Source organism: Akebia trifoliata, chromosome 2, assembly GCF_017979445.1.
Source record: "Akebia trifoliata isolate Shusen 1 chromosome 2, ASM1797944v1, whole genome shotgun sequence".
In the NCBI taxonomy this organism is placed as follows: domain Eukaryota; kingdom Viridiplantae; phylum Streptophyta; class Magnoliopsida; order Ranunculales; family Lardizabalaceae; genus Akebia; species Akebia trifoliata.
In genome coordinates, this window is record NC_141376.1 from 4,907,787 (window position 1) to 4,933,269 (window position 25,483).

The window sequence follows — 25,483 nt, forward strand, 5'->3', positions numbered from 1 at the left end:
GTTGATTAGAGGTGGCAATCTTAACACAAAACATTGCTCGGAAATGACACAAAATTTATGAAAAATTAATGGATTTGAATTATTGGACAGGTCATGTCTAGATTAGGGAGATCAACCCGCTTAATCCATTATGACATGTTTAATTATTATCATTGAATGTCAATTTAAATCAAGAAACATAGGAGATATCAACAATTACTTAAAGGTTATTAAAATTGCCTATTTCTTTTTAGTAGAATTTCGTAAAACTTTTTTATATAACATTTTTTTTTTCAAATTTTATAAAATATAAAGGGTGTTTTAACATATTCTTCAAATAATTAAAGATTAAACTTTCAATTTAGGAAAGAAATACATTTTCCTTGTGAAAAAGTTCTCCATTAGCTTGGTAACATAGATTCAATTTCATCATTTTTGCCAAAGAAATGCTTCAAAGTACTGTCTCCTCTTTCATGCCTAAGCAGTCCAAGAACCCCATTGAACCAATAATCTCCCACCAACTTTAACAAGACAATGCAAGACCAAGATCTAAATCTTTGCCATGAACTCCAACAACAGTTGAAATAAAAGAGCATGCTCCAAGTCATCAAGAACTTAACAGTACAATGCCAAGTCAATGAATAATGAACCCATAAGTTCGTCCATTGATAAATATAGGATATTCTTATTATCAAAAAGAGAAGAAATAACTGCAATCTCTTAGAAATTTACATCCAAAACACAATCTCATACCGACTTGGGGAGAGAATCCCGTTGTAATCAACACCATGGACAGCACCCACTTGTGCAACCCGTTCCCTTGCACATTGGAAATTATCTTAACCCATAAAAACTAAGCAAAATTGGAAAGTAAAATATCTGTACTTCTTGTAACTATAAAGCTATCAAAAGTAAGCAACCATCTATGAATAAAATGAATTATGAAGAAACAAGATAAAGAGGAGGGGGGAGCGGGGAGGAGAGGGAAGACCTCGAGCTATTATACTAAAGAACCCACAAGAGGAAGTATTATACTAAAAGGTACACACAAAATCATACCATCACACTAATATTAAAGACCCTCAGGATATATTCCAGATTACATTGTTTGAGATTGCCTGATTTTTCAACCTCACATACAACATCTTATTTGCAAGAAATGGGAACAAACGCAGATGTGGATAATCCAACATATCAACTAGGGGTTTGCCTTTAAAACTTTTACATCGATGAAAATGTTGGAGTAGCTACACTAGTGACAAGGAACGAGCTAGTCTAAGACTTTTAGAGGGTTCATGATGTAGATTGAGGTATTAAGATTGGATTTGAAGACATTTGCCTTGATGAAAGAAGTGGCGTTACATAGGATTAAATGGAGTATTTGTTCTGCGCAACCACAGTGTGCAGTTGGTTAAGCCTTACAATTGAGTTTTTTTATTGGTAACTATAACAATATTTTGATACAAGGAAAGATGCAAAATATTAACATTTACAAAATTATTATATCTAGAGTTAGAAGGCAAAAACTACACAATAGTATTGACTCAATTAAAGGCGGTCACGATGCAATCGAGGTGGTGTTGGTAAGTGATCAAATCAAGGGTCACTCAGAGGTGAGTAGCTACAAGGATCCAAACAGAGATTGGAACCTCATTTGAAAAGCTCAGGTCGTGGAGAAATGTTAATTTCTTGTAAACGTGAGATACGGTGGAATGGTAAGGGCATCTATCATCCTCATGTGATTGAGATGTGGAAGGTGCAATTTGGTGCTTGATGAGTTCATTTTGTGTAGAAGGTCTAGGGTGGGTAGGATATTTACAACATTTGCAAAATTATTATTAATTACCATTTGTTCAAACAAAGATGCTCCGGTTGTGAAGGGCTATGAGAGAGTTGAGAGTGTGGTGATTTAGTGTTGTAGAATTTATTAAGGGACTTACACTACTATAAGACCTCGACTCTCATTAATCATCTTTCTTTCTTTCTTTCTTTTAGACAAACATCTCATCGATCATCTCTTTTGTTTGATACTGAATATGTTCCTCTCAACAGCAAAGTTACGAAGATAAGGAATTGGAGTCATAATAAGGTCCTCTCCATAAGATATTTCAATGTCTATTTTGGGGAAACCAATCAAAGACTCTTTACTCCAAAAAATTACTGGAATGCACTATCTAATTCAAGTCAAGGTTGGATAATGGATATTTTGTGCAGTCATGTGCTTAACCAATACTATTTACTCTATAAGGGACACCATGGATAAGTTGAATACTTTGTATGGTATATATTGGGAAAGACTTCCCTACTTTTCCCTATTTATAATATGAAAGTTTCTTCATTGCACACACACACACACAAAAGGGCTCCATCAGGATAAAGTTAAAAGAGATTAAAAGATGAGGTTCGTTTTAATAGCAAGGCAACCCTGTGTTGTGTTGGCATTGGATTGGAAACAAAATTATCCTAAGCAACAAAAGTAATAAAGATTGCTGAGTGGGTTTTCAAAAAGTTCACTTGATCAAAATAATATTAAAAAAATAACTCGGTTGCCCTATCAATGTTGAATTGATAAGGAAATGTGTCAGGTGCTGCTCCTGCATCTTAGATATGCCAAAGTAGGAGCAAACTATTGAATTAAGAAACAAAACTTGAATCCCTTCTCCCGAAAAGATTTGAAATCAAAACCCAAATTAATGAGGGAAAAAAAATAAGCTTCAATGTCTATCAAAAAATTAAAAAAAATTAAAAAGCTTCAACCGATCAAAATCATCCCAAAAGAAGGTACCTCGAACATATTCAAGAAATTCCTAGTTAAGTTAACTAACTCAAGTCCAACGTGATTCATATAAGCATCAATCTTTTCTTTGTTCTATGATTAATTCAGTTCCCTATCCCGCAGTTGACCCATTCTTCTAAAAAGAAGTCGGAACAGGTTAGTTAGTTGGACCTTAGGTCAAGATGAAGATGACCTCAGCTAACACCTTTCCCTATTATCAAAACATCTGCTGACCATTAACTGATCTGGGGCTCAACAATGTCCTTAAAACTCAAGATTGATCCCCCAAGTGGCATGCAGTTTTTTTATGTTTCCCAGACTTAATTTCCGACTAAGATTTAACATTAATAAGTTCCATACGAAATTTACATCCGCTCTATCTCAGGGTAAACTTGTTTTTCATCCATGAATTATTCATTTAACAACACAATTCTCACACATTGGCTATTACCCAATCAAACTATGCAATATATTTGCAAGACTTAAAGTAAGAATAGTTAATCATCTATATCATTAAAAGTACTCAAATTACGGAAACATGGCCCAAGAGAAATGCTTACAAGCTATATAAACCACATAAGAGCATATAATATAAATTATCCAAAGACAAGCACAGAAGTAACTACCGAGAGTTCCAGTGGCATGTGCAAGTATAGCTTGAAAGAAAATATGGATAACAATTTGTACGTTCTCCATACGGTCTCAAAGCAGCTCAAGCCCCCTCAGTTCTTCTCTGTACATTATACTTTCCATAGATACCATATCGCCTCTCTTGCCTTTATACACCTTTGTTGAAGCATTCAACTTTTTGATCATTCAGTGTTGTGCCCATTGTATATTCCTAATATCAATCCCTTCTTTCACCATTTCATAAAGAGGACTCATCTCTCTCAACTTCTCCACCTGTTTCACTGTAAGCTCCACCGCTCTATCAATCTCCGCCTCCGTCGTAAACCTCCCAATCCCAAACCTGATAGACGTGTGGGCCATGTCCTCTTCGACCCCCAAAGCCCTCAAAACATAAGAGGGTTCCAAGCTAGCACTGGTGCAAGCGCTGCCACTTGACACCGCAACCTCCTTCAACCCCATAAGCAAGCTTTCCCCCTCAACGTAAGCGAACGAGATGTTCAAATTTCCAACATACCTCCTCTCCGTACTTCCATTCACCACAACACCATCAAGCTTACTCCTAATCCCATTCAACAATCGTTCCTGCAGACCCGAAATCCGTTTCTCATCATATTCCATCTCCTTCATAGCCAGCTCACACGCCGCACCCATACCAACAACTAACGGAGTTGGAACCGTCCCACTACGAATCCCTCTCTCCTGCCCACCACCATTCATCTGTGCCTCCACCCGAATCCTCGGTCTTCGTCGCATATAAAGGGCACCAACACCCTTCGGTCCATAAATTTTGTGCCCACTCAAAGACATCAAGCTCACATTCATCTTCTCAACATCAATAGGAATCTTACCCAATGCTTGTGCTGCATCAGTATGAAAAGGAATCTTTAATTCTTTGCAAATCTCGCCGATTTCTTCCATGGGTTGTATAACACCGATCTCGTTATTAACCGCCATCACCGAAACCAAACCCGTATCAGGACGAATAGCGGATCGAAATCGATCGAGGTCGATGATGCCATCGGTGCCAACGGGGAGATAAGTTACGTCGAAGCCCTCTTGTTGGAGATGACGACAGGAGTCAAGGACGCACTTGTGCTCGGTCTGGGTGGTGATGACGTGGCGCTTCTTGTCCTTGTAGAAGTGCATGAGACCCTTGACCGAGATGTTGTTGGACTCGGTGGCGCCAGAGGTGAAGACTATTTCTTTAGGAGAGGCGTTGATTAGGGATGCTACCTGAGCACGAGCCTTCTCAACAGCGAGGTCAGACTCCCAACCGTAGAGATGGGTTCGTGAGTGAGGGTTACCGAATTGTGAGATATAGAAAGGGAGCATCTCGTCTAAAACCCTAGGATCGACTGGGGAGGTTGCTTGCATGTCAAGGTAAAGAGGTCTACCAGAGATTTTGACGCCTTTCATGGAAATACCCTCTGTGTCCTCGAATGGTGATTCTTGGAGAGGAGGTGGTGCACTGGCTGCGGCTGCCATGGACATGGTTCGAAGTTGAGAGAATCTTCGGAGACATGTTTCGTGGATCTTAGATGCAACGAGCTTCGTTGCCATGGTTGGTTTGATTCGATTTTCAGAGAGCGAAGGAAGAGAAATATTGATAAGAAGCTATCTATAGAACCGACTCTGTATTCTGAAAGCGGTGGAACAAATTTATAATGAAAACATCTATTCGGTCCCATACACACCTCATATGTGTAATTGAAGATATTTGAGACGTAGGGGCCTTAGGATAAGATTCCATTTATCATGGACTGGAGTGTAAGTCTATATGCCTCGAGATTATGTTAACCCATTCATTATGATCTAATCTAGACCATGGTTTTTAAACTCATCCAAGATCAAGATATATTACCCGAGTTAACTCGGTGTTAGAGCTGAATGAGATCAACTCACAAAATCATTTTTTGATTGAGATTTATGACTCACATTCATTTTTTTTATTTGACTCACGAGATGTCTCAAACGTATCGACAAAATTGTCTGAGACAATTCAATATCAACCCTGGACAAGACAAGACGAGACTAAATACCAGGCTTAAAAATCATGCTCTAGACCAATCTTATCATTGAAATAAATATTTTTGTGGCATGTGTCAAATCCAAATAAAATGTGTTTTTTTTCTCATATATTAAAAATGTTCATGTTATCCATGTCAGACATTGACCTACATGTCCAATAAAACAGATCACCCCATGATTGATTCAACAAATCCACCAGAATACATTGATCAAATAGCTTCCCACCCAAGATGATAGGTGGAATAAACCCCGAGGGCTTGGCTCAATGGCAATTTCAGATCGATAGTAGTTAATGTCCATACGTCGTGAGTTTGATACCTAATATGAGCATTAATTCCTCTAAGATCACCTGCGAAGGCACACTCTCACTTACTTGGTGAGTGTGATGTGCGGATGTTGCCATACCCTGGGTCTAGCCCTTGGATAAGATCATGATCTACGTATGAACTAAGCAAAATGCAGATACGAGTCAGGTCCATTATCTACACAGATACTTGATAATCAAAAACATATAGATGGGATTATGAATTGTTTTCTATGAAGATTATGCAAACTCCAACTCTAGAGAAGAACGAGTTCTCGAACTCTTTTCAATATGTTGAATTATTTCATTTATTAATAAAACTTGAACTCTGTAATTGGAGAAAATCAAGTTTAACCATTCTCAAAAGATTAAAAGAAAAAAAATCTAGTTTACAAGGTATGAAATATCATCAAGCATGAAAAGAAGATAAGCTAAACCAAGCTGCCATACGAGATGGACTGCAAAATATTTTTTTAATTAAAGTAAAATTTCCTTGTTAGCTTATAAACACAAAGCCTGAAGAGAGAAAAATCAAACAAAACCTCCATAAAATATCAGGCAACCTATATATATTACTCCAAAGAAAATTACACATCCCTCTCAATTGACGAACCTGAAGTACAAATAGAAGAAACAACACACTATATTTGCAATGACAAGGGATATATTAAATTAAGCCTCATTTTTATTTTTAATTATAAATACCGCACACCTTTCTTTAATCAATAGAAGGGATGCATAGAATTCTACCATAACCTTCTTCCCACATATCATGAAGAATGCTCTAGTGGGTGGGTGGTTGTTTGTGGATTGATACCATAGTCACTAAGTCGGAGTACGGATTTAAAATAAGGGAAAACTTCGGAAAAAATGTTGAAAAATATTAAAAATTATGAAATATATATATATATATCTAATGAAAATTCATAAAATCAAATTATTATCATCAAATCCCATATATTTTTACATTTATGAGTCACCAAATTCTACTTTACACCAAATCCCGCATTGAGGAAAAATATATATATTGTTATGTGAAAAAAAATGAAAAAACGTTGAACGAGAGTAAAGCGACTTTTTTTGTCACAAATGAAAATGTTGCATTTTTTAATTGTCAGAGCTGTAATAAATGTTTTTTTTTTATACATATAAAAAACATCATTTTTTGTTACTATAATTGATACCGATCTCTAGGTGAAGCCAAAAAATTTCCTATGTGGGGGCAATTAAGAGTAGAAAATATTTTGTGAGGGCAATAATGATAGATTTGTCTATCCGCCACTAATATCTATCGCAATAGCTCAGTAATCTATCAATTTTGAAAATTCTTGTGGGGGCAAGTGCCTCCATTGTAAATCCACCCTTGCCAGTCTCAACATCTTCATCGATTAAATTGTTTGCTATTCTTAATTTATAATTGTTCAATGGTCAATAAATAACCAAGAGATATATGGCTATTCAACCACCCGGCCACATATATATTCGTCATCTTTACTATTATAATTAGTGAAGCGTAAATAGTTGTTTATTAACACCAAAATTTGGAAGATCGAAAATGCCCCCACATCTACTTTTTTAATTACTAGTATCAATATCATTTCATCAAAATGAATAAATATATATTGCAATAATTATAAAATATTTTTTTATTATCATTATTATTTTTATGACGGGACTTCAAACTCATGGGCCCGACTAGCTAAGGCGAAGCAACTAGTCTTTTAGAGCATCATATCTCACCCAATTCTCCTAAGTACATGTAATACCCAATAAAGCGCATATACCAGATAAGTAGGGATAAATACCTGTAGGTGGCCAACAAGGGAGTTTGAACTCAAGATTTCTTCCTTTATAAAAGGATGCCTTAATCACTTTGTTGGAATTTAGAGGGTTGAATTGAAAAATCCTTTAAATATTCATTTAATTGCAACCATATGGTAAATCAATCTATTAACCATATGGTATTTAAATCCCATGTTTGCTTTATATTTTTTACTTTATGCTTTATGTTTTTTACTTTATTGCTTTATGTTTAGTTGAATGTTTTGATTTTGCTTTGAGTAATTTTAGTCCCACATCGACTAGGAGAAGAATTTATTTGCAATTCTTAAGTAGTTGTGCTTCTAATAACTTTAAAGTGGATAGAAGTAGTGGGCGGGCTCACGCGAGCACACGGGGGTCCAAAAGGGAAACCCATGGTTCTAATTGGAATTTGGATCCACCAGTCCGAAAACCTTAATGCACGTGCGCACAGGGGGGGTGCAAATTCTCGGATTTACACCTCACGTGGGTGGGCGCAAAGGCCCGTTCTGAAACAGCACAATGTGTCTATTCGGAACCAGTTTGTGACTGTTCTAAACAGTCACTTTCTCTTTTATTTATATCAATTGTTTAATCGATTTAAACTACTTGATTTTCTCTGCTATTATATATATATATATATATATTTTTTTTTTTCGAATTATCAGTAATTTATTATTCGTTGTGAGAGCACACAACATCGTCGAGTTCGAAGTTACGTTCCAATTTAGAGTACCCTTTTGGATACGTGGGTTGTTGAATCCTGCAGAACGAACGCCTATAGACTGTGGTACCGTAGCATGGGCGAATTTTGTTTTAGGACAGTGCTTTGTGCACGCCTCAACCATTTCTTTTTAGGTAATATTTTTCTTTTACATTCAATTTCGAAATTAAGATTTGTTCTAACTTCTTCTCTCTTTGCCATAAAAAATCAGTATTCAGAAATAACAACTTCGTCCAACGCTTATAAAATGTTAATCATGTATAAATCCTATTTTTTCTAAGTGTGTTTAAATAAGCCACCTATTAATCTCTTTTATTATATTGGGAGAATGTGGAGTGAAGTGATTAGACACTAAAATCTGGAAAGAGTGAAAAGTACAATATCCCCTTAGTTAATATTTTTAAATTACAAAATGATCTCCCAATATAAAATTACAATATTTAGTTATTTTTATAAAATTATAAAAATATCCTTTTATTAGGTTATCTTTAAAATGCCCTTATCTAATGTTTTAAATTACAAAAAATTCTTTACAATACATTAAAAGATAAGTATAATATAAAATTAAATTATTTATTCAAAATTTTAAAAATAATTTTTACTATAAAATTACGTCATAATAACGATGGTGTAATATCATTGCCCTTTTCTTACTATTGCTAAGGTCGTCCAGCCCTTACTCAAAGTCATACTCAAATTTAAATTTTAAGTAAATTTGTATTTTTCTTCTCTTCAATCTATTACTCAAAGTTATATATCAAATTGAGTTTTACTTAAATTCAGACTCAAATTAAATACGAGCATGAGTAAAACTCAAATCCCAACTATCATTTTTCACATGAGAAAATTGTTTATCATACTATTTTGGTAAGTTACAAATATTCCTAATATGGATTACCACATTGACAATCCAACATTAAAGCCTTATAAATTTCATGGAAAAACTCACATTCAAACAAAAAAGAAATAAAAAAAAAATATGTTTTAGACTTCACCTAAGATGTTGAAAATTAATGATTACTGAACTCTCAAATTTAAAATTAAAATTCAACAGTAAAAATTAACATTTTTTTTTTTTTAAATTTTTTATAGAAATTTTGAAATTCTATCCACTACAACTCTGGGCCATTGGATCATGTTTTAGGATGCCACAATGTAAACTTAAGACCCTTAATAAGATTTGAAATTTTACTATTGAGTACTTCATACCAAACATGGTTTCAAAACTCGTCCGAGATGTATCACCCAAGTCATTTCGATATTAGGCATGGACGAGACAAACAAATCATTTTTTTGGACGAGATTTTAAACCCCACGTTCATTTCTGTAATTTTTTGACGAGATGTCTCAAACATATCAGAAAACTCGTCCGTGACGACTCGGTATCTGGCATGGACCTCACGAGACAAGTGACCGAGTTTTAAAACATAATGCCAAATGAATAGTGGGAATAGATGGGCATTTCGGTCATTGTGAGAACATTATCTCTTCTCCATTCCCTCTCATTCAAATCCCCAAATCTCATCTCTCAGTGAGTCTGAGAGAACATTCTCGTATAACAACAACAACAACAGCAACAACGCGCGCGCGCGAGGGTGAACGAAAATCAGAGAAAACGTAAAAAATGGCAATCTCACTATCATCACTCACGTCTTCCATGTCTCTCCTCTCATTTTCTTCCCAAATATCTCCAAAATCTCCATCTCTAACGTTTGCTCGAACAACAAAACCATTTCCTAATTCCCAAATCCTCATAAAAAACCCATCTCTAATCGCAGTCGCATCTGCCGCAGCTGCAGTAGCTTCTCCAGTCGAATCAGAGACCATAAACCTCGAAAAATACGTGAAATCGAAGCTCCCAGGAGGATTCGCTGCTCAAACAATTATAGGAACTGGTCGTCGCAAATGCGCCATTGCTCGTGTTGTTCTTCAGGAAGGAACTGGAAAAGTTATCATCAATTACCGTGATGCAAAGGTACCTTGGAATTCCCTCTCACCATTCATTCATTCTAAATTGTTATAATTAGGGCAGTTTCTGTCTCTTATAAATGTTAATTAGAATAACCTAATTTCATTTCTTAATAAACAAAAATAAATAAATGTAACAAATGGGGCAACATCTTAAATCAATGGTTAATTATCATTTGATGTCTAGTAAGAAATAATTTTTTTTTTTTAAATTAATCATTTAAATGCCTTTATTTCTTATTCACACATCATATATTATTTATCAACATAAATGTTGTAATTTATAATGTTAATGGAGAAGTTGCCTTTTGGTTGGTCAACCTAGATAGCAAACAAGTTCAGTTTTTTACCTTGAGTTTAAGAGTTTAGCTTCTCCATGATTTACAAATTTAACCACTTGAAAACATTTCTATCCAAGACACCCTAGATTAACCATGTATTTTAGATTTACTAGTTTAAATGAGAGAAGAAGATGATTTAAATCATCTTAATTAGCGTTGCTTTTGGCAAATAAGAGAGATATTTAGTGGAAAGAAAAAAATGTTTGGCCCTACTATTTTCCTACAAAGATGAAACTGTTAAGGCTTGTTCGAGCCTTGTGCTGCGATTCTCGAGGGATAACCCTCAACTAGGTGAGGCATTGGCTTTTATAACCAGTTAAGGTTTAAGCGTCAAGGTGTAAGCCACACATGCCTTGAGGCAGGATTTATCATACAAAGATTATTAGTGAAATATTGTCCACAGTGGTTTGAGAATTTTGAAATAGGAGCAAGTGAGCAGCAAATAATATAGATTGGACCACCAGAAGCAGTAGGTGGGACCTTAAAGAACAGTACCCCAACACTTGCATTCCATGTTTGTTTTGTACAATTTATGCTTCTTGAACAATAAAATAGACCATTGATTAGGCTACTCTTTCTAAATACTAGTTAAAACTAAAAATGGGAGTAACAGAACAATCATCTCTTCATTGTGATATCAATTCTTTATCCTTGAGGAATCTTGATAAACTTCAGCCATGCTAGCACAAGGTTGATGGTTGTGTATTTCTCGGAGATGACAATGATAGAGTGAATCCAAAGTCTTACTCTCTCATACTTGCTTTCATGGGATGCATGTACAATTTTTACACGAGTAATGAGTGGTAAAAATGCTTAGACTGTAAAAATAGGAGTAACAGAATACTCATCTTTTGATTTGTGGTTCCAAGTACCTCTCCCTCTGTTCTACTGCAATATCATGCCTACCAGCTTATGAAACAGTGCATGCCATTATTATGGTTTTTTTTGCCATGTCAGACACATATAGATATGTTTACTCATGTCAACACATCCCAACCTACGTTTTGACATGCAAGACCATATCATTCTCATTCTAAAAGAGGATTACTAAAAGAACCACCGTAATGGTAACATAATGGTTGTTATAATGATAAGGCAAGATGGAAATTCCGATATTCATAAGATACTGCCCGCTACTTAACAGGTTTGTTTTACTGTTTATGATGGCTATTATTTTGGAAAATAGTAACTGTTATGATATTATGTAATGGTCTTATTTTGTGTTTGTTTTTTTTTTTTTTAATCGATAAAGATAATGTTCTTAAGAGAAGAGAAAAAGGGTGGTCGAAATGGCCATCCCAAGATACAAAGAGAAGGAAACCCAACATGTTTTCAAATGAAGGAATACTGGTGATTTAGATCCTGGAACCGATAATGGTAAACAAGTAAGTTAATATGGTATGACGTGAGATGAGTCCAATACCATATTCATGCATTTGATGGCCCTGGAGACTTTTCTCTTTTTTTTTTTTTTTTTCTCTTTTTCTTTTATATATGATTAATTTTATAGAAGGTACATGTTGTGAGGGCTAGGCAAGTGAATCCTTGATTCTGTTCTTTTATGAATAACTATACCCTTTTTTACATTATGCAGGAATATCTTCAAGGGAATCCATTGTGGCTACAGTACATCAAAGTTCCATTAGTAACTTTGGGATACGAAACTAGCTATGATGTGTTTGTTAAAGCTCATGGGGGTGGTCTCTCTGGTCAGGCTCAGGCAATCTCTCTTGGCATTGCACGTGCTTTGCTCAAGGTGAGTGAGAACTACAGGATTCCTCTAAGAAAGGAAGGTCTTCTTACCAGGGACTCAAGAGTAGTTGAAAGGAAGAAAGTTGGTCTCAAGAAAGCTAGGAAAGCCCCACAATTCTCAAAGCGTTAAGATTAGGATTTTCGATTGTGTTCATGTGTTTATTTTCCAATTGCGGTTGTTGGAGTTACTCAACAGATTTTAATCCCAAATGTATCTAGTTTGTGAGTCTTTTATTGCAAGCTGTAGCTTGTATTTAAGTTTTTTTTTTCTTTTTTTCCCTGGTTGATAAATTGAAACAGGCCAAAGGCAGTCGGTAGAATTGTTTCTAAGGGCGTATGCTTGGGTTTTAAGTGTTTTAATGGTCTAAAACATGATTTGTAAGTTTCAAGGCATCAGGTGGAAGCCTGTGATCATGCTTCTCCACTCAATTCCGTTTGGATCCACATCTTCTATTATTGAAAGTTCGTTTACATCTATTTTCACTGGTCCAATTCTTGTTCTTTGGGTCTTCCTCTTGTTCTATTATAACCTTCAACTTGCATATTTTTTATGACTTTTTTTTAATTTATTACTTATTGGAGTTGTTCCTATTTTTTCTTGGATGTGTTTATTTTTAATTTTATCTTTTTTAATCTTTTCATTTATCCATCTCAACAGTCTTATTTTTGCCATCTTCAATCTATTATCATGATATTTCTTGTAAATTTGGGATGTTTGCTTCTATACAAAATTTATTCCATCAAGTCAACGAAGAACAACCAAGAACATGTGCTCAGTTAAGAAACAGATTCTAGCTGTAAACGCAAGTCCCTTACTACAGACAGTATCAAACTAGAACAATTTTTCATGGCTATTTTCGCGTGGGCATCATCAACGATCAACCCACACACCTGCCCCACCACTTAAAATTTTAAATTGCACTAACTTGGGATTGACCTTAATGATCCTATTCACAAGTAAAAATTGGAAAATTCGAGCCTCAACTCACTTCATCGACGTGGTCACTGTGATGTCAGGGATTCCAAGAACCCAAGATTAATGTGTATCCCAAGGGAAAATGTATAAAGGTATCCCTAGGAAAAATTTATTTATACCTAGAAGACCGGAGCCGATCTCTAGAAAATTATTCAACATCGCTAATGATTTCTGACTCGAAAATTATAAGTTGGTCTGAACATGACTCGAAAAGATCTATGATTCTATACTTTTGACACGTCATCCGAGTACAGATCAAGTGTAATTTTTAGAGTCCGGAAATCACAACTCATTTAACATGGTTGATGTCACACACGTGCCACCTTGACACATGATTTCCGAACTGAGGTTGCATTTCCAAAGTTGAACAGAAGTTCAATTTACCGATTCCAGTTAAATTATTTGCAGACTTCGATCTCTCTTTCCCGCCAATTTCTGCAAGTGTTGTGAGTGTCTCCCTAAATTAATGTCGTCTTCAATCTGCGATGGCATTTCTATCTCCATCTCTGACGAAGAATCAGACGAGCTCGCCCAAAAAATGAGAATCCGAGGTCGAAGGAAACGTAGGAAATTAGGGTTTTTCCGCCTAATGTTCAGGAAGCTATTGAAATGGTGGGCGTTCTTGATCTTTCTTCCTGCTATCGGATTGCTGATGTTCGAGGCTTGCCGGATCGCAAGAAAGCCCATTATTCCCAATGAGAGAAAAGAATCTGAATTCTTTGTGGAAAAGAAATCAGAGGGGAATTTAAATCGTCTCGATCCAACAACTAGAATGTCTAATGGCGTTCGAGAACGTAAGTCTCTCGATTTCTGTTATTTAGGTCTTTAAAAGGCCTAAAAAATTCTCTTAAAGGCAAAAATTGTCGAAATCAGAAATCAGTATTAAATTGTCTTTGATCACTGAAAACTGTTCTTTAATATATTTAGTGAGGTAATGTAGATTGATTGTTGTTTGTTCTTCTGATTTGGTTCAGATAGCGTTGACTTAGAATTTATCCTTTTTTTAAATAAAAAAAGATCAAGAGATTTTATAAAATGCCAAAAGGCGAAGAAAAGGAGGTAGATGGACCCATAAGTAAAAATATCAGAGTGTATTGACCAATTCATATCAGTATAGGCCGAAACCGATTTGATACATTGACCCCGAATCATTGAATGTTTCGGGAATGTATCGACAGATACCATATCGATTTTTTCATTAACCAAAACATTCAATCGATACAACATTCTAAACCTTGGGGACCTACCTACAAGACCAAGAACAAGAACAAAACTAAAGAAAAACTAGTAGGAACATATTACAATTTACATCTTATATAAAGAGAAAATCAAGACAGAAGACATCCCTAAATTCTCGGGAACACTTTATCACAAAAGGTCCACAATGTTAGTTATATAATTTCTAGCAACTTAGAATTTGTTTCATGCACCTACTTAGATTTATTGCAACTGTTCGTTATTTTATTTGTATTTTTATTTTTTTAAAATCTTTTTCATATTGTATTTGTTTATGGCCTTATTTTATTTTATTGCCTCCATCGGGACATATTTTGAAAGCTAATGCTGTTCGTTTCATGACCATTGTTCCTGTATTTTATCAGCTTGCTTGAAACTCCTGTCTCCGGAAGCACTCCAACATTTGGATATCCCTATCGGTGAAGAACCCAATTCTCCCGTTAAAAGAGTGATATACATATCAGATGTAGATACTTCTCACGTAGGAGACAACACAACCCTGTTTCAGAGGAATGGCGAAAATTCAAGATTTAATTTATTCACAGGCAGCCAAACACTTCACTCAAGAGAACAAAGTTTTAAGGTTGTCATCTGCATCTTGATGTTTTGAAGTGGGTTTACTACTTTTTTTTTTTTTTTTGGTGGTCATTATCGTTTTCGATTTGCGTTGATTTTGGTGTAGAGCTACCCATGTATCTTACGTGTTTACCGATATGCTGCTTTATATGCTTGGGGCATAGCTTCTTTCCACTGAAATTTTGTACATGTACAAATTATTGTATATTGTTATTGTGCATAAATGATTGTTTCAGGTGAATGAAACTGCTGTAGTGCATTGTGGTTTCTACAGTGAACATGGAGGCTTTAAGATTTCTGATGTGGACAAGAGTTACATGCAAACTTGCAAAATTGTTATGTCTACTTGTACATTTGGCGGTGGAGACGACCTCTATCAACCTATTGGAATGTCAGAGGCATCACTTAGAAAGGTATCTTATAGCACAAAACTCCACATATTTTGTGGGTTTTAACATAACCGCATTCATATCTATATTTATGGTTGTTCAGGTTTGTTATGTGGCATTTTGGGATGAAATCACTCTTGCAACTCAAGAAGCAGATGGGAAGAGAATTGGTGAGGACCATATAATTGGTAAATGGCGTATTGTGCTGGTTAGGAATCTTCCTTTCACTGATCAGAGGTTGAATGGTAAAATCCCAAAGGTAGCAAGAGTTGTTCAATGCTTCTCAATTGCTTTTATCTGTTCATCCAAGTCTTTAGAGTAACATCTTGAGTCTTGACATTGTTTTGGCAGTCATTTTCATCATGGTCAAATTATGAGAAATTCAACATTTGGAGAAAATAAAATCTGCCAATTGTGAATGATTTTAAATTGCCAATTTCAATGACTTTATGACATCTAACGCTGTTGATGATTATCGAAAATCCATCTTTCTGATTTTCTAGCATTTTACCACTTGATATGATGTTCCTCTAAATTCTAAATCAAACAACTTAGTGATGGATTCTTCTTCTCTGCTGTTATCAGATGTTAAGCCATCGGCTGTTCCCTCAAGCAAGGTATTCGATTTGGGTAGACTCGAAATCCCAATTTCGGAGGGATCCCTTAGGTGTGTTGGAAGCTCTTCTTTGGCGTACAAATTCCATACTGGCAATTTCAGAACACGGAGCTCGCAGCAGTGTCTATGACGAGGGGAAGGCTGTAGTTAAGAAAAACAAAGCAACTCCAGAAGAGGTGGAGGTGCAGTTAACTCAGTATCGCCGTGATGGTTTCCCTGATGACAAGAGGTTCAATGGAAAGAAAGGTACGCTTCTAACTCACCTATGTTTGTTATTCTAGGATTTTTATTGAATAGAAAATTGTCACACTGGCAGTGTTGCTAGTGATATTGATACTTTACGAGTAACCTAATTTTTATACTGATTAGTGATCACTAGTGAACTAGGTATTCTTTATGGGAATGGTAGTTTTCTTTTTTGGTTGGCATCCCTTTGAAGGAAGGCAATCATTGCTCCCACAAGATACACATGCACACCAATTGTTTCTGTTTAAATAAAATTAGCCCATTACCATGACCCAACTAATGCATTATTTATCCATGCAGCTCTCGCTGAAGCCTCTATCATTGTGAGGGATCACACGGCAATGACGAACCTGTTCATGTGCCTCTGGTTTAATGAGGTGGTCCGTTTCACTTCTCGAGATCAGCTTAGCTTCCCATACGTTCTCAGGCAACTGAAAATTAAGAATATTAATATGTTCCCTGTTTGTACCCGCAAAGATCTTGTAAATAGTATGGGTCACATGCGCAAGGCTAGACCTCTAATAACTTGAGAATTTTAGCTCTCAATTTATGTGTTTGAAAAGAGAGGGCTACAGGCAGGTAGGACATATAACATTCCTTGTTAGTCTGCAGGTAACTGCTTCACTGAATAAGTTCCTTTTCATCTTGTTGTTTTCTTCCATATTGTGCTCATTGTAAAATTTCTGCTGCTATAATTACTGATGATTTGTTTTAGAAGAGTGGTTTCTATGAACAACCACTGTTTATTCAAGATAGGAACTAGATTTTAGAATGAACCCATGTTTGTGGAGTTGTATGGAGTTATCTCAAGTCACACTTCAGTGGGACTTGAATTCCAGTTTTCAGTTTTATATGGAATTTTCCAGTGTCATGTAAAACTATATTGGTCATGACTGATTTCATTCCACTCTTATGGAGTTTTTATATGGTGTGCTCATAATCTGAATACCTAAACCTAATAGAGACCTATGATTTGGCTTTGTTCCTTCAAAGAGAAGGTAAATGTGCCGTTACATGTTAGAAAGCAGAATAATATCCTCATTGTTTCTAGTATGTTTGGTCTGGATTAGGGCCTTAAAATGAGATTTTGGTCTGAAAGTATGGGTGGCTAATTGAGCTCCCTTTTTCTAGTGGAGTGGGTTTTTCCTAAAAATTTCTTCTCATTTTTGGAAGGGTGAACTTTTAACACTCTCTCTCTTAGAAAAAGATGCCTTTGGGCTATCCTTTCATCGGCCATTGCATGGGATCTTTGGAGAGAGGAACAATAGGGTGTTTCAGGGTAAGGAAAGTTTGCCTCATGCTATGTATCTGGAGATTTTGTGTTTGTTGTACTTATGGTCGAAATTGAGCAAGGACTTCTTGGGGGTCTCCTTCGACAACTTTGTATTCAGATGGGATCTTTTGTGCAACTCTTTGCATTTTTGTTTGTTTGTTTTACTTCTTTTTGTTGGCTTTGTGTGTGTGTGTGTGTGTGTGTTTTTGTTCTTTTCGGGGGTTATCTCAACCGCTTGCTTTTGTAAATTCTTTTATTTTCCCTCAATATATCATTACACTCAAAAAACAAAAAAAAAAAAATGAGCTCCATGTCTTCCTCACCATGCCATATAAGAGAAAGATTACGGATCAGTGAAAAATGCCTTTATAAATTAATGTTGTTGAAACTTGGGTCTGCTTGATAGTGTAAAATGCTTAACTCGGTGGTGGCTTTAGGTTCAATGATGCTTGCATTTATTTTAGAGTAGATGAGATTTGATCACACCATATTAATTTATTAATAGGTTCTAATCCCCTCCTTTCTTAGTAATATCACATTCGATCATACCATCTTCTGAGTATGTGTTTTTCGAAGGTCCCTTTTAGCGAAGTTGGTATGGTTTGGTCAGTGTTGGTAAGTTTGTACCGTGCTTCAAAACGTTTCTTCACTATTCACCTATCCACTTTCCAAATGAAGGGAGCAAGAGCAACTTTAAACTAGGTCTGTCAATGGATTGGATCACACTCGAAATCCAATCCATTTTGATCTGATAACTTTGGATCATTATTGAGGATTTGGGTTTCGAAAATGATTCAATTTGATAATCTATCAGATCGGTTTTGGATCAACTAGATCTGATTTGATTATTGCCAGATTGGATTTGGGTCCAACTGAACAAGAATCTGATCCGATTTTATTGGATTGGTTCCTATTCATAATCAAATTGGTCTCAAATCGACCCGATCCGGATTTGATCCATTGACAGTTGACAGCAATGTGAGCCCTGTACACGGCAGACACTGGAATTGCTTCTTCACATTTTGTAGATCAGGAGGTTTTGGGCCTTTTGGCGGTTTTAGAAGCCCGAAATATTTTCTAAAGCTTCCTCACTCGTGAGACGTGACCTAAATACAGCTTTTTTTTTTATTATTTCCAATCTGCAACAAAAATCAGAGAAAGAGGAATGGAGGGAGACGAGATAACCATAGTTTTGTCTCGAGCATCAGAGCTTCGATCGAAGATCACCAATTGCATCGACAAAGCTACGAGGAGAGACCGAGATCGAGACGAAGAAGAAGATGGAGACGATCCATCTCGTTTAATTGATGGTGGAGTTGAAGGGGAAGATGAAGCGGAGAGCCTTTTGAACATTTACGATGCCCTAGAATCCCTAGAAAAGCAGCTTTTTTCTTTGCAGGTCAGTCCTCTTCTAATTTTTCTTCGATTCCTCTTAGTGTTAAAGTATTTCACGGCTTTTTTGTTGTTGTTGTTGTTGTTGTTCCGTAATAGCTCATGATTGTTTTCTATTCGTTAATTTAGGACTTATGAAGAAGAGCAGAAACCCTAACTTTTTACAAGTATAATTTTATTTAGGATCCAAAGCCCAAAAACATAGAACTAAAGGCCTTAGTGGTTAAAGAGACCTTCAATGGATTACCAGGGTAAACAAGTCAAAACATAAACCCTATCCTCCAATAATACAATGGATTTCCAGCTAAATACAATGCCTTTGTAGTTTGGGGGCTATCTCAGCCTCCCTTCTTTCTTTTTATTTATAAAAATTTATATTTATCAAAAAAAAAAAATACAATGCCTTTAAAGCATTATTACGAACTTTTAGTTCAGCCATCTTTAAACTATGTTGTTTCTGTTCTGGGTTATCCCTAATATCGGCAATCTTCTATCTAGAATATCATTTCCGCTTTGAAATCCCGTGCCTGATTCCGTTTCCAGACATAAAATAGTTCAATTTTGTAGTTATTAATGATGCTCCCGCTTCCACTAATTAAGGGTTGTCATACATTTTTTTTAATAAATAAAGATTTTATTCAATTAGAAAAGAAAGTGGGGAGGGGGTGGTCGAGAACACCTACCAATACAACAGAGAGCTCAAGACTTAATTATTTACATCACAAATTGATTCCCACGTAAACAAAAGATCCTCAAAAAAGGCCCCTTGAAATCCTTCAAAAAGATTATACCAAAAAACATCAAACCAAGAATGACCTCTACACTCCTTCCTTGCGAAGGGCCTTCAATTTTTCTACTTTTTGATTCCCCAACAAAAAGCAAAGGCTGGTCAGGTTTCAACAATCTTCTTTCTAGAGACAAATTCTTTGATCTACCAACTAAGAAACAAAGATAACATGGATGTGGGGAAATACCAAGAGATGTGAAGGATAGAAAATGAGCTCAAATTTCCCGAACAATTTTTGTTTTTGTTTTTTGATAAGTATAAAATTTTATTAAGAAAGTGAAAGAGGAAGTGATAAGTATTAAATTACTTGCTGTGAATTAACAAGTAATTAACCAAATTACTACTTGCTTTGCATAAGTAACAAAAGTTAGCAGAAGTGGTTCCCTAACCATGATATGATCTGTGGTTAGGATCTTATCCAAGGCAGCAGTTCAAACAAAAATTGCTACCCTGGACAGGACCTTTTGGCCATGCACAATGGAAACAAGAAACTCAAGACAAAAAATTGGCTCCAATGGGGAATAAAAGGATTTTATAAAAATCCTACCATCCCGACTACAAGACCTCACCCTCCGATCCTCTTCTCAAGGACATAGGGGAGCAAGAGAGAATATTGAAACTTCTCCGGAGTTTGAAATTCCAAGACACTTCTCACCCAGCATGGGCAGTAAAGTAAAACACTGGCAGCCCTTTTAAATGCCCATTCAACTCATTAAATACCCTCAAGAACTCCAAAATGACAGTCATATGTTTTTTCCAAGTTAGTTTTACAAAATAAAATACAAGATCCTGGCTGAGATCTTTATATATTGGCCTTTTCCAATTGCCTCTAATTTTATACCATCTGATTTGATTCTTTGACTAATTTTCATTTATGATTAGGCTTTGCAACAACTGCAACAATATGAAAGGAAAGCTGCCCTAGCTGAGATTGATCAGAGCCGTAAGATTTTACTCGAGAAAATCAAGGAGTACAAAGGGGAAGATTTGGAGGTGATACACGAGGCTTCTGCCTTTGCTAGTGAGACAGTTGAGCACAACGATGATCTCCTCCTTCCTCCATATCCTACCCACCCTCCACACCCTTTGATCCTGGACAATGGTTACCCTTTGAGCTTCTCTTCCACGCGTAATTTCACTCGAAATGGGGTAATCAGCCTTGACCAAATCCATAAAGCCAGGAAAAGTACAAGTGAGTTAGAGAAGGAGCAAACTCAATCCCCAAACAAAAACTCAGCTACTGGATTTAAACTTATCATTAGTGTAGCAGCGAAAGCAGTGCTCACAATTGTCGGTGTGGTAACTGTTTTAAGCATGGCTGGTTTTGAGCCTAGGCTCAGAAAAAGGAGCACACAGTTGAAGGTTCTGGATTTGTTTCAAAAGCCGGCAATTGTGGAGAAGAAAGATACATTTGATTGCCCACCTGGGAAATTCCTGGTGATTGAAAATGGGGAACCTAGGTGCCTTGTGAGAGAGAGGGTTGAAATTCCATTTGAGTCGGTTGTTAGTACGCCTGATGTTAGTTATGGGTGCGGATGAACATGCATACTTTGCCCACCGTCTATTTTGTCTGAGACCTTTTTTTAAATGAATTGGAAATTTCTTCAGTATGAGTACATATTAGTGGATCTAATCTGAACACCATATAGCTTTCAAATATGTTAAAAACCCAGCAGTGTGTTTACGATGTTGTGGGTATCATACTATAATAATGCTCTAAGGACCTAGGGTTGTCGATCACCTCATGCTTTTAGAGTGTTTTAATGGTCAGTTACGGTGGCTCTCATATTGGTTGTTGAGGACATGTGATGTTGATGGTGGATTTCCAGCAGCAGCACATGGTGCATTGAGCTAATCTGTGACTATGTTTTTTGGTTTTGACGAAACTCGCGACCTAGTAAAGCCCATTTTGTAATCCTAATAGACATATAAGTTAATTGACGAACTCTCCCGGTATACACTGACCATCTTCGTCTCTTTGTTTGTTCCACAATGCCACCAGCAGCAATTTCAAGAGATGTAGGCAAGGAAAACATTGTACTACATGGTCTGGTTTTAGATTTCCAAAATTATAATGTTGTAGGGCCATATATCCTGAATTTTTTGTATACAATTTGTCCACTATAGGCTATGCCCATGCATGCTTAGCAGGGTAAAAAAAAAAATCTCTCTAAATATCTAGGGTAAATTACCATAAGAGGGTTAAATAAATTTACCAAAATCGGATTAAGTTGCTGGATTGTCTAGCGTCTTAATGGATTAAAATACATTGTTTTACCAAAAAATCCCTCTGAATGATCAGAACGCTGAACTGTCCAACATTTAAGTACTTTGCTTTAACAGCCAACAATTTAGCGAGTTACTAGAACATTGAACAATCCAACGAATTAGTAAGACACTAGACTGTCTAGAGACTTAATTCGTTTTTGGTAATTTAAAAAAAATAGAATTTTTTTGTAAATATTAAAATATTTAACTCTCTTTTAATAATTTTCTCAAATATCTATGTTTTTATATAGATGATTTTTTTTTTCAGTAGTTAGGTGAAATTCAATGGGTTCCATCCATTGAAGAATTCTATAATTTCGAGAGATGTAGGCAAGAAAAACAAATAAGCCAATTAATAATCTGCTATTATTATGCCATGGAAAGTGAGCTCCTCTAATTAATCCAACCATATGTTTATAAAAACAAATAATAAATTGGTTTTACAGAATTTATGGGTGGGATGAATCAACTTATTTTATATGACGAGAAACCAGTTTTAAAAACCATGCGACCAAACTAAAGGTATCATCTGACTTGGTCTATTATTTCTGGAGATAGAATAGAATAATACATATAGGTATGTAAATTCTATGTTCACATCTTATGTTTCGTAATCTATGAGCCCGCATACATTTTAAAAAACTACCTCCCAAAATAAAGTAACACTACACCTAGGGGCGGAATCAGGATTTTCTTGTAGTAGGGGCAAACTATGGTTTGTATAGTTGAAGAACTTGAAGATGAATGGTTTTAGAGAGAAATTCAGAGGTTTTTTATTAGAAATTGAAGAAAATGATATTTAGGTTATTTCCAATAAGTATATGAAAAGGCCGGTCAAAGGGCAATATCATCAACAAAAAATTGAAGGACAGAGCGGACGGGGAGGGGGAATTAGAGGGAGATGAGGGTGTGAGGGCAAATGGGGCATTTAATTAGTTGAAAATATAGGGGTGTCTCAAAGTTTGTAGGGGCAATTGCCCCCACCAGCTCCTTACCTAGCTCCGCCCCTGACTTCACCTACCCATATGGTTTTAATACTTGAAAACTTGACTTGAATGTCTAGCAAGTTGAGTCAAGGTCAAAACTCTAAGTCGAGTCAGATGAACTTAATAAATATATATATTAAATTTATAAACATTTAAAACTACAGTTTTTAAGAATTTGATGTAAATAAATTTTTTTTTTTTTGGTTCTCCATAAAAATATAGTGCATAACTGAGTTGACTTGATGACTTTATGAGTTGACTTGATAAATTGGTTCCAACAAGGGGTGTCAATTCCAATTCAGTTTTTAACGCACTTAGAATCATAATCATTATATTTTTCGATTCAAGTTCTTGTAGATTCTAATCTAGATCTCAAAATTAGTGGAATCAAAAGAATCGCAAGAAATCCTTCGATAACATTGATTCCTATTTCTTAATGCATGATATCATATGATCGAGACAATTGGTTGAATCCTGTGAAATCATTTCATAAAAGTTCATTGATATATTCTTTTTATAAAGTAAATCGACTTCGCTAGAACCATCAGAAAACATAGGCACCCATTGGTTCAGATTCTTAAAAATTGAATGAGAAAAAAATTATTTCAAATCATTAATTTTGAATAAAAGAATACCTTAAATCATCTATAATATAATATAAAAAGAAATGTCAAAATAAATCAGTTTCAAGTACATGTCGGATAGAACCTAATGGTTCTAGTTCTTATTGGTTCGGTTCCATTTCAAATCTGACTCTAATTTGTTCCAATAAAAAGGGAATTGGAATTGGGTTTTCGATTCAGATAAATGAGTACCCATTGACACCCCTAAATTTTCAACTAATTTTGGACTCAACTCATCTTGAAATCCAGTCAAAGTGGAGTTCACTCAACTAAGTTTCGATTGGCCCTAGAGGTTTTAACACTTTACCCACCAACTTTCTCACCAAAGAAAATGGGTCCAGGGTATTGTTTTGAATCAACGGTACCCATGCATATAGCTTTCTTGAAAAGTAAATCCTTCTCTTGTGGTATGATTAGAACAGGCCCATTGAACAAAAATTACTTCTCAATTATTGTAATTCATAGTGAGAGTTCCACTATGATGAAGTTAAATTATTTGCAGAGTAATGATTACGCGTTGCGTACTTAAAATACTCTCTTGACGCGGCATATGCTAAAACCATAGATCTTTTTACATTGGGATACACAATTACACATATTTATGGGGATGGGCAGATTTGTATCCCGAGGCATAAAACTATGTTTCTAGTATTTTGAATATGCCACGTGGGGGATTCAGAAAATCATTACTCATTCATGATTTCATAAGTCTAAATCTAAATCTTATTAAAAAAGAAAAAAGAAACCACCAAAAGGGTGTTTTGCAGAGACTTCATGCACCCCACACTTTACCGTAAGGAAAAAAAAAAAAAAAAGAATCCTGATAATATGACTCGTCAGGTGGCATACTCAATCGACCCTCGACATGTAAAAATTCAAGAACCGTAGATCTGTACACTTAGGGATACGCAGTTTCCGAACTTGTCACAACAGGGAGTGGATTGAGTATGGCACCTGTAGAGTCATATTATCTCGACTCAAAAAAAAAAAAAAAAAAAAAAAAATGTCATTCGGCTATTGAGAAGTGCCATAAAAGTAGCCTTGGAAGCTTCACTCAAAAAATCCCATTACGAATTAATAATTTAACAGTACTCACAATTCTTTTTTCTGTGTTCTAGAATTTGAAAGTTCCATTTTTCAACAAAACCCATTAATGGAGGATGAAACATGATTTTGGTTGGATCAAAGGGGTTTAGTTATCCATATATTATATAATAATCCGTTACACACCATATGAAAAAGTAGAAAGAATGGGCCCATCATGATTGGGACATAAACCCTTTTTTTTTTTTTTTTGGTGCTGTAAATGTCATCATCGTCTTCAACATTGTTAATTCTAAATTAATCCTCGATTACTACGACCCAGCTGAGAACCCAATCCCACGACGTTTAATCCTCCCGGAATCTGACAAGAAACTCCCCAAGATTCGTCCTGTAATCTGACACCCTGTCGGCCGTGGAATGGTGAGGAAAACTGGACTTGTTGTTTACCCAGGGCAGTGCTAGCCTTGATGGCTAAAGCGCATAAGTGTGATATTGAGAGAGGGACATGAGATTGGGAGAGTGGCATGAGGAAGTAAATTTGACCGAGTTGCAAGTCCTCTGTCTCTGGTACGTGTGGCACGTACGAATCGAGGTACATAGAGTCCAAGCTGCAGAGGAAGTGATTGGGGTTGTGGGAGAGGATGTGTTCTGCTCTGATTGGCTGCTCGAATTCCTCTAGTGTACCATCAAAGTGGATTAGCTTGGCCGTGAATGGCCAACTTATACCACCACCAACACTTGTGGTTTGAGAGGAAGAACAGATGCCCAT

At 35.9% G+C, this 25,483-nt stretch overlaps 5 protein-coding genes across 5 annotated transcripts; 3 read left to right on the plus strand and 2 right to left on the minus strand.

The window, feature by feature from the left end:
* Positions 1-3,243: 3,243 nt before the first annotated feature.
* Positions 3,244-5,077, minus strand: LOC147408995 (cysteine desulfurase, mitochondrial-like). The gene has a single exon (XM_086424544.1). It carries the CDS (start codon positions 4,943-4,945, stop codon positions 3,572-3,574), a length of 1,374 nt encoding a protein of 457 aa, XP_086280670.1. The 5' UTR covers positions 4,946-5,077; the 3' UTR covers positions 3,244-3,571.
* A 4,686-nt stretch (positions 5,078-9,763) lies between these two features.
* On the plus strand, positions 9,764-12,779 carry RPS9 (ribosomal protein S9). Its single transcript, XM_086424546.1, has 2 exons — positions 9,764-10,216; positions 12,145-12,779. The coding sequence occupies exons 1-2, from the start codon at positions 9,866-9,868 to the stop codon at positions 12,430-12,432; spliced, it is 639 nt and encodes a 212-aa protein (XP_086280672.1). The 5' UTR covers positions 9,764-9,865; the 3' UTR covers positions 12,433-12,779.
* A 705-nt stretch (positions 12,780-13,484) lies between these two features.
* Positions 13,485-17,000, plus strand: LOC147408997 (putative hexosyltransferase MUCI70). The gene is made up of 6 exons (XM_086424551.1): positions 13,485-14,072; positions 14,880-15,097; positions 15,327-15,503; positions 15,583-15,738; positions 16,065-16,341; positions 16,642-17,000. Exons 1-6 carry the CDS (start codon positions 13,745-13,747, stop codon positions 16,869-16,871), a joined length of 1,386 nt encoding a protein of 461 aa, XP_086280677.1. The 5' UTR covers positions 13,485-13,744; the 3' UTR covers positions 16,872-17,000.
* A 1,430-nt stretch (positions 17,001-18,430) lies between these two features.
* On the plus strand, positions 18,431-21,411 carry LOC147408998 (plastid division protein PDV2-like). The gene is made up of 2 exons (XM_086424553.1): positions 18,431-19,013; positions 20,676-21,411. The coding sequence occupies exons 1-2, from the start codon at positions 18,780-18,782 to the stop codon at positions 21,330-21,332; spliced, it is 891 nt and encodes a 296-aa protein (XP_086280679.1). The 5' UTR covers positions 18,431-18,779; the 3' UTR covers positions 21,333-21,411.
* A 3,595-nt stretch (positions 21,412-25,006) lies between these two features.
* Positions 25,007-25,483, minus strand: LOC147408999 (uncharacterized). The gene has a single exon (XM_086417266.1). It carries the CDS (start codon positions 25,481-25,483, stop codon positions 25,007-25,009), a length of 477 nt encoding a protein of 158 aa, XP_086273392.1.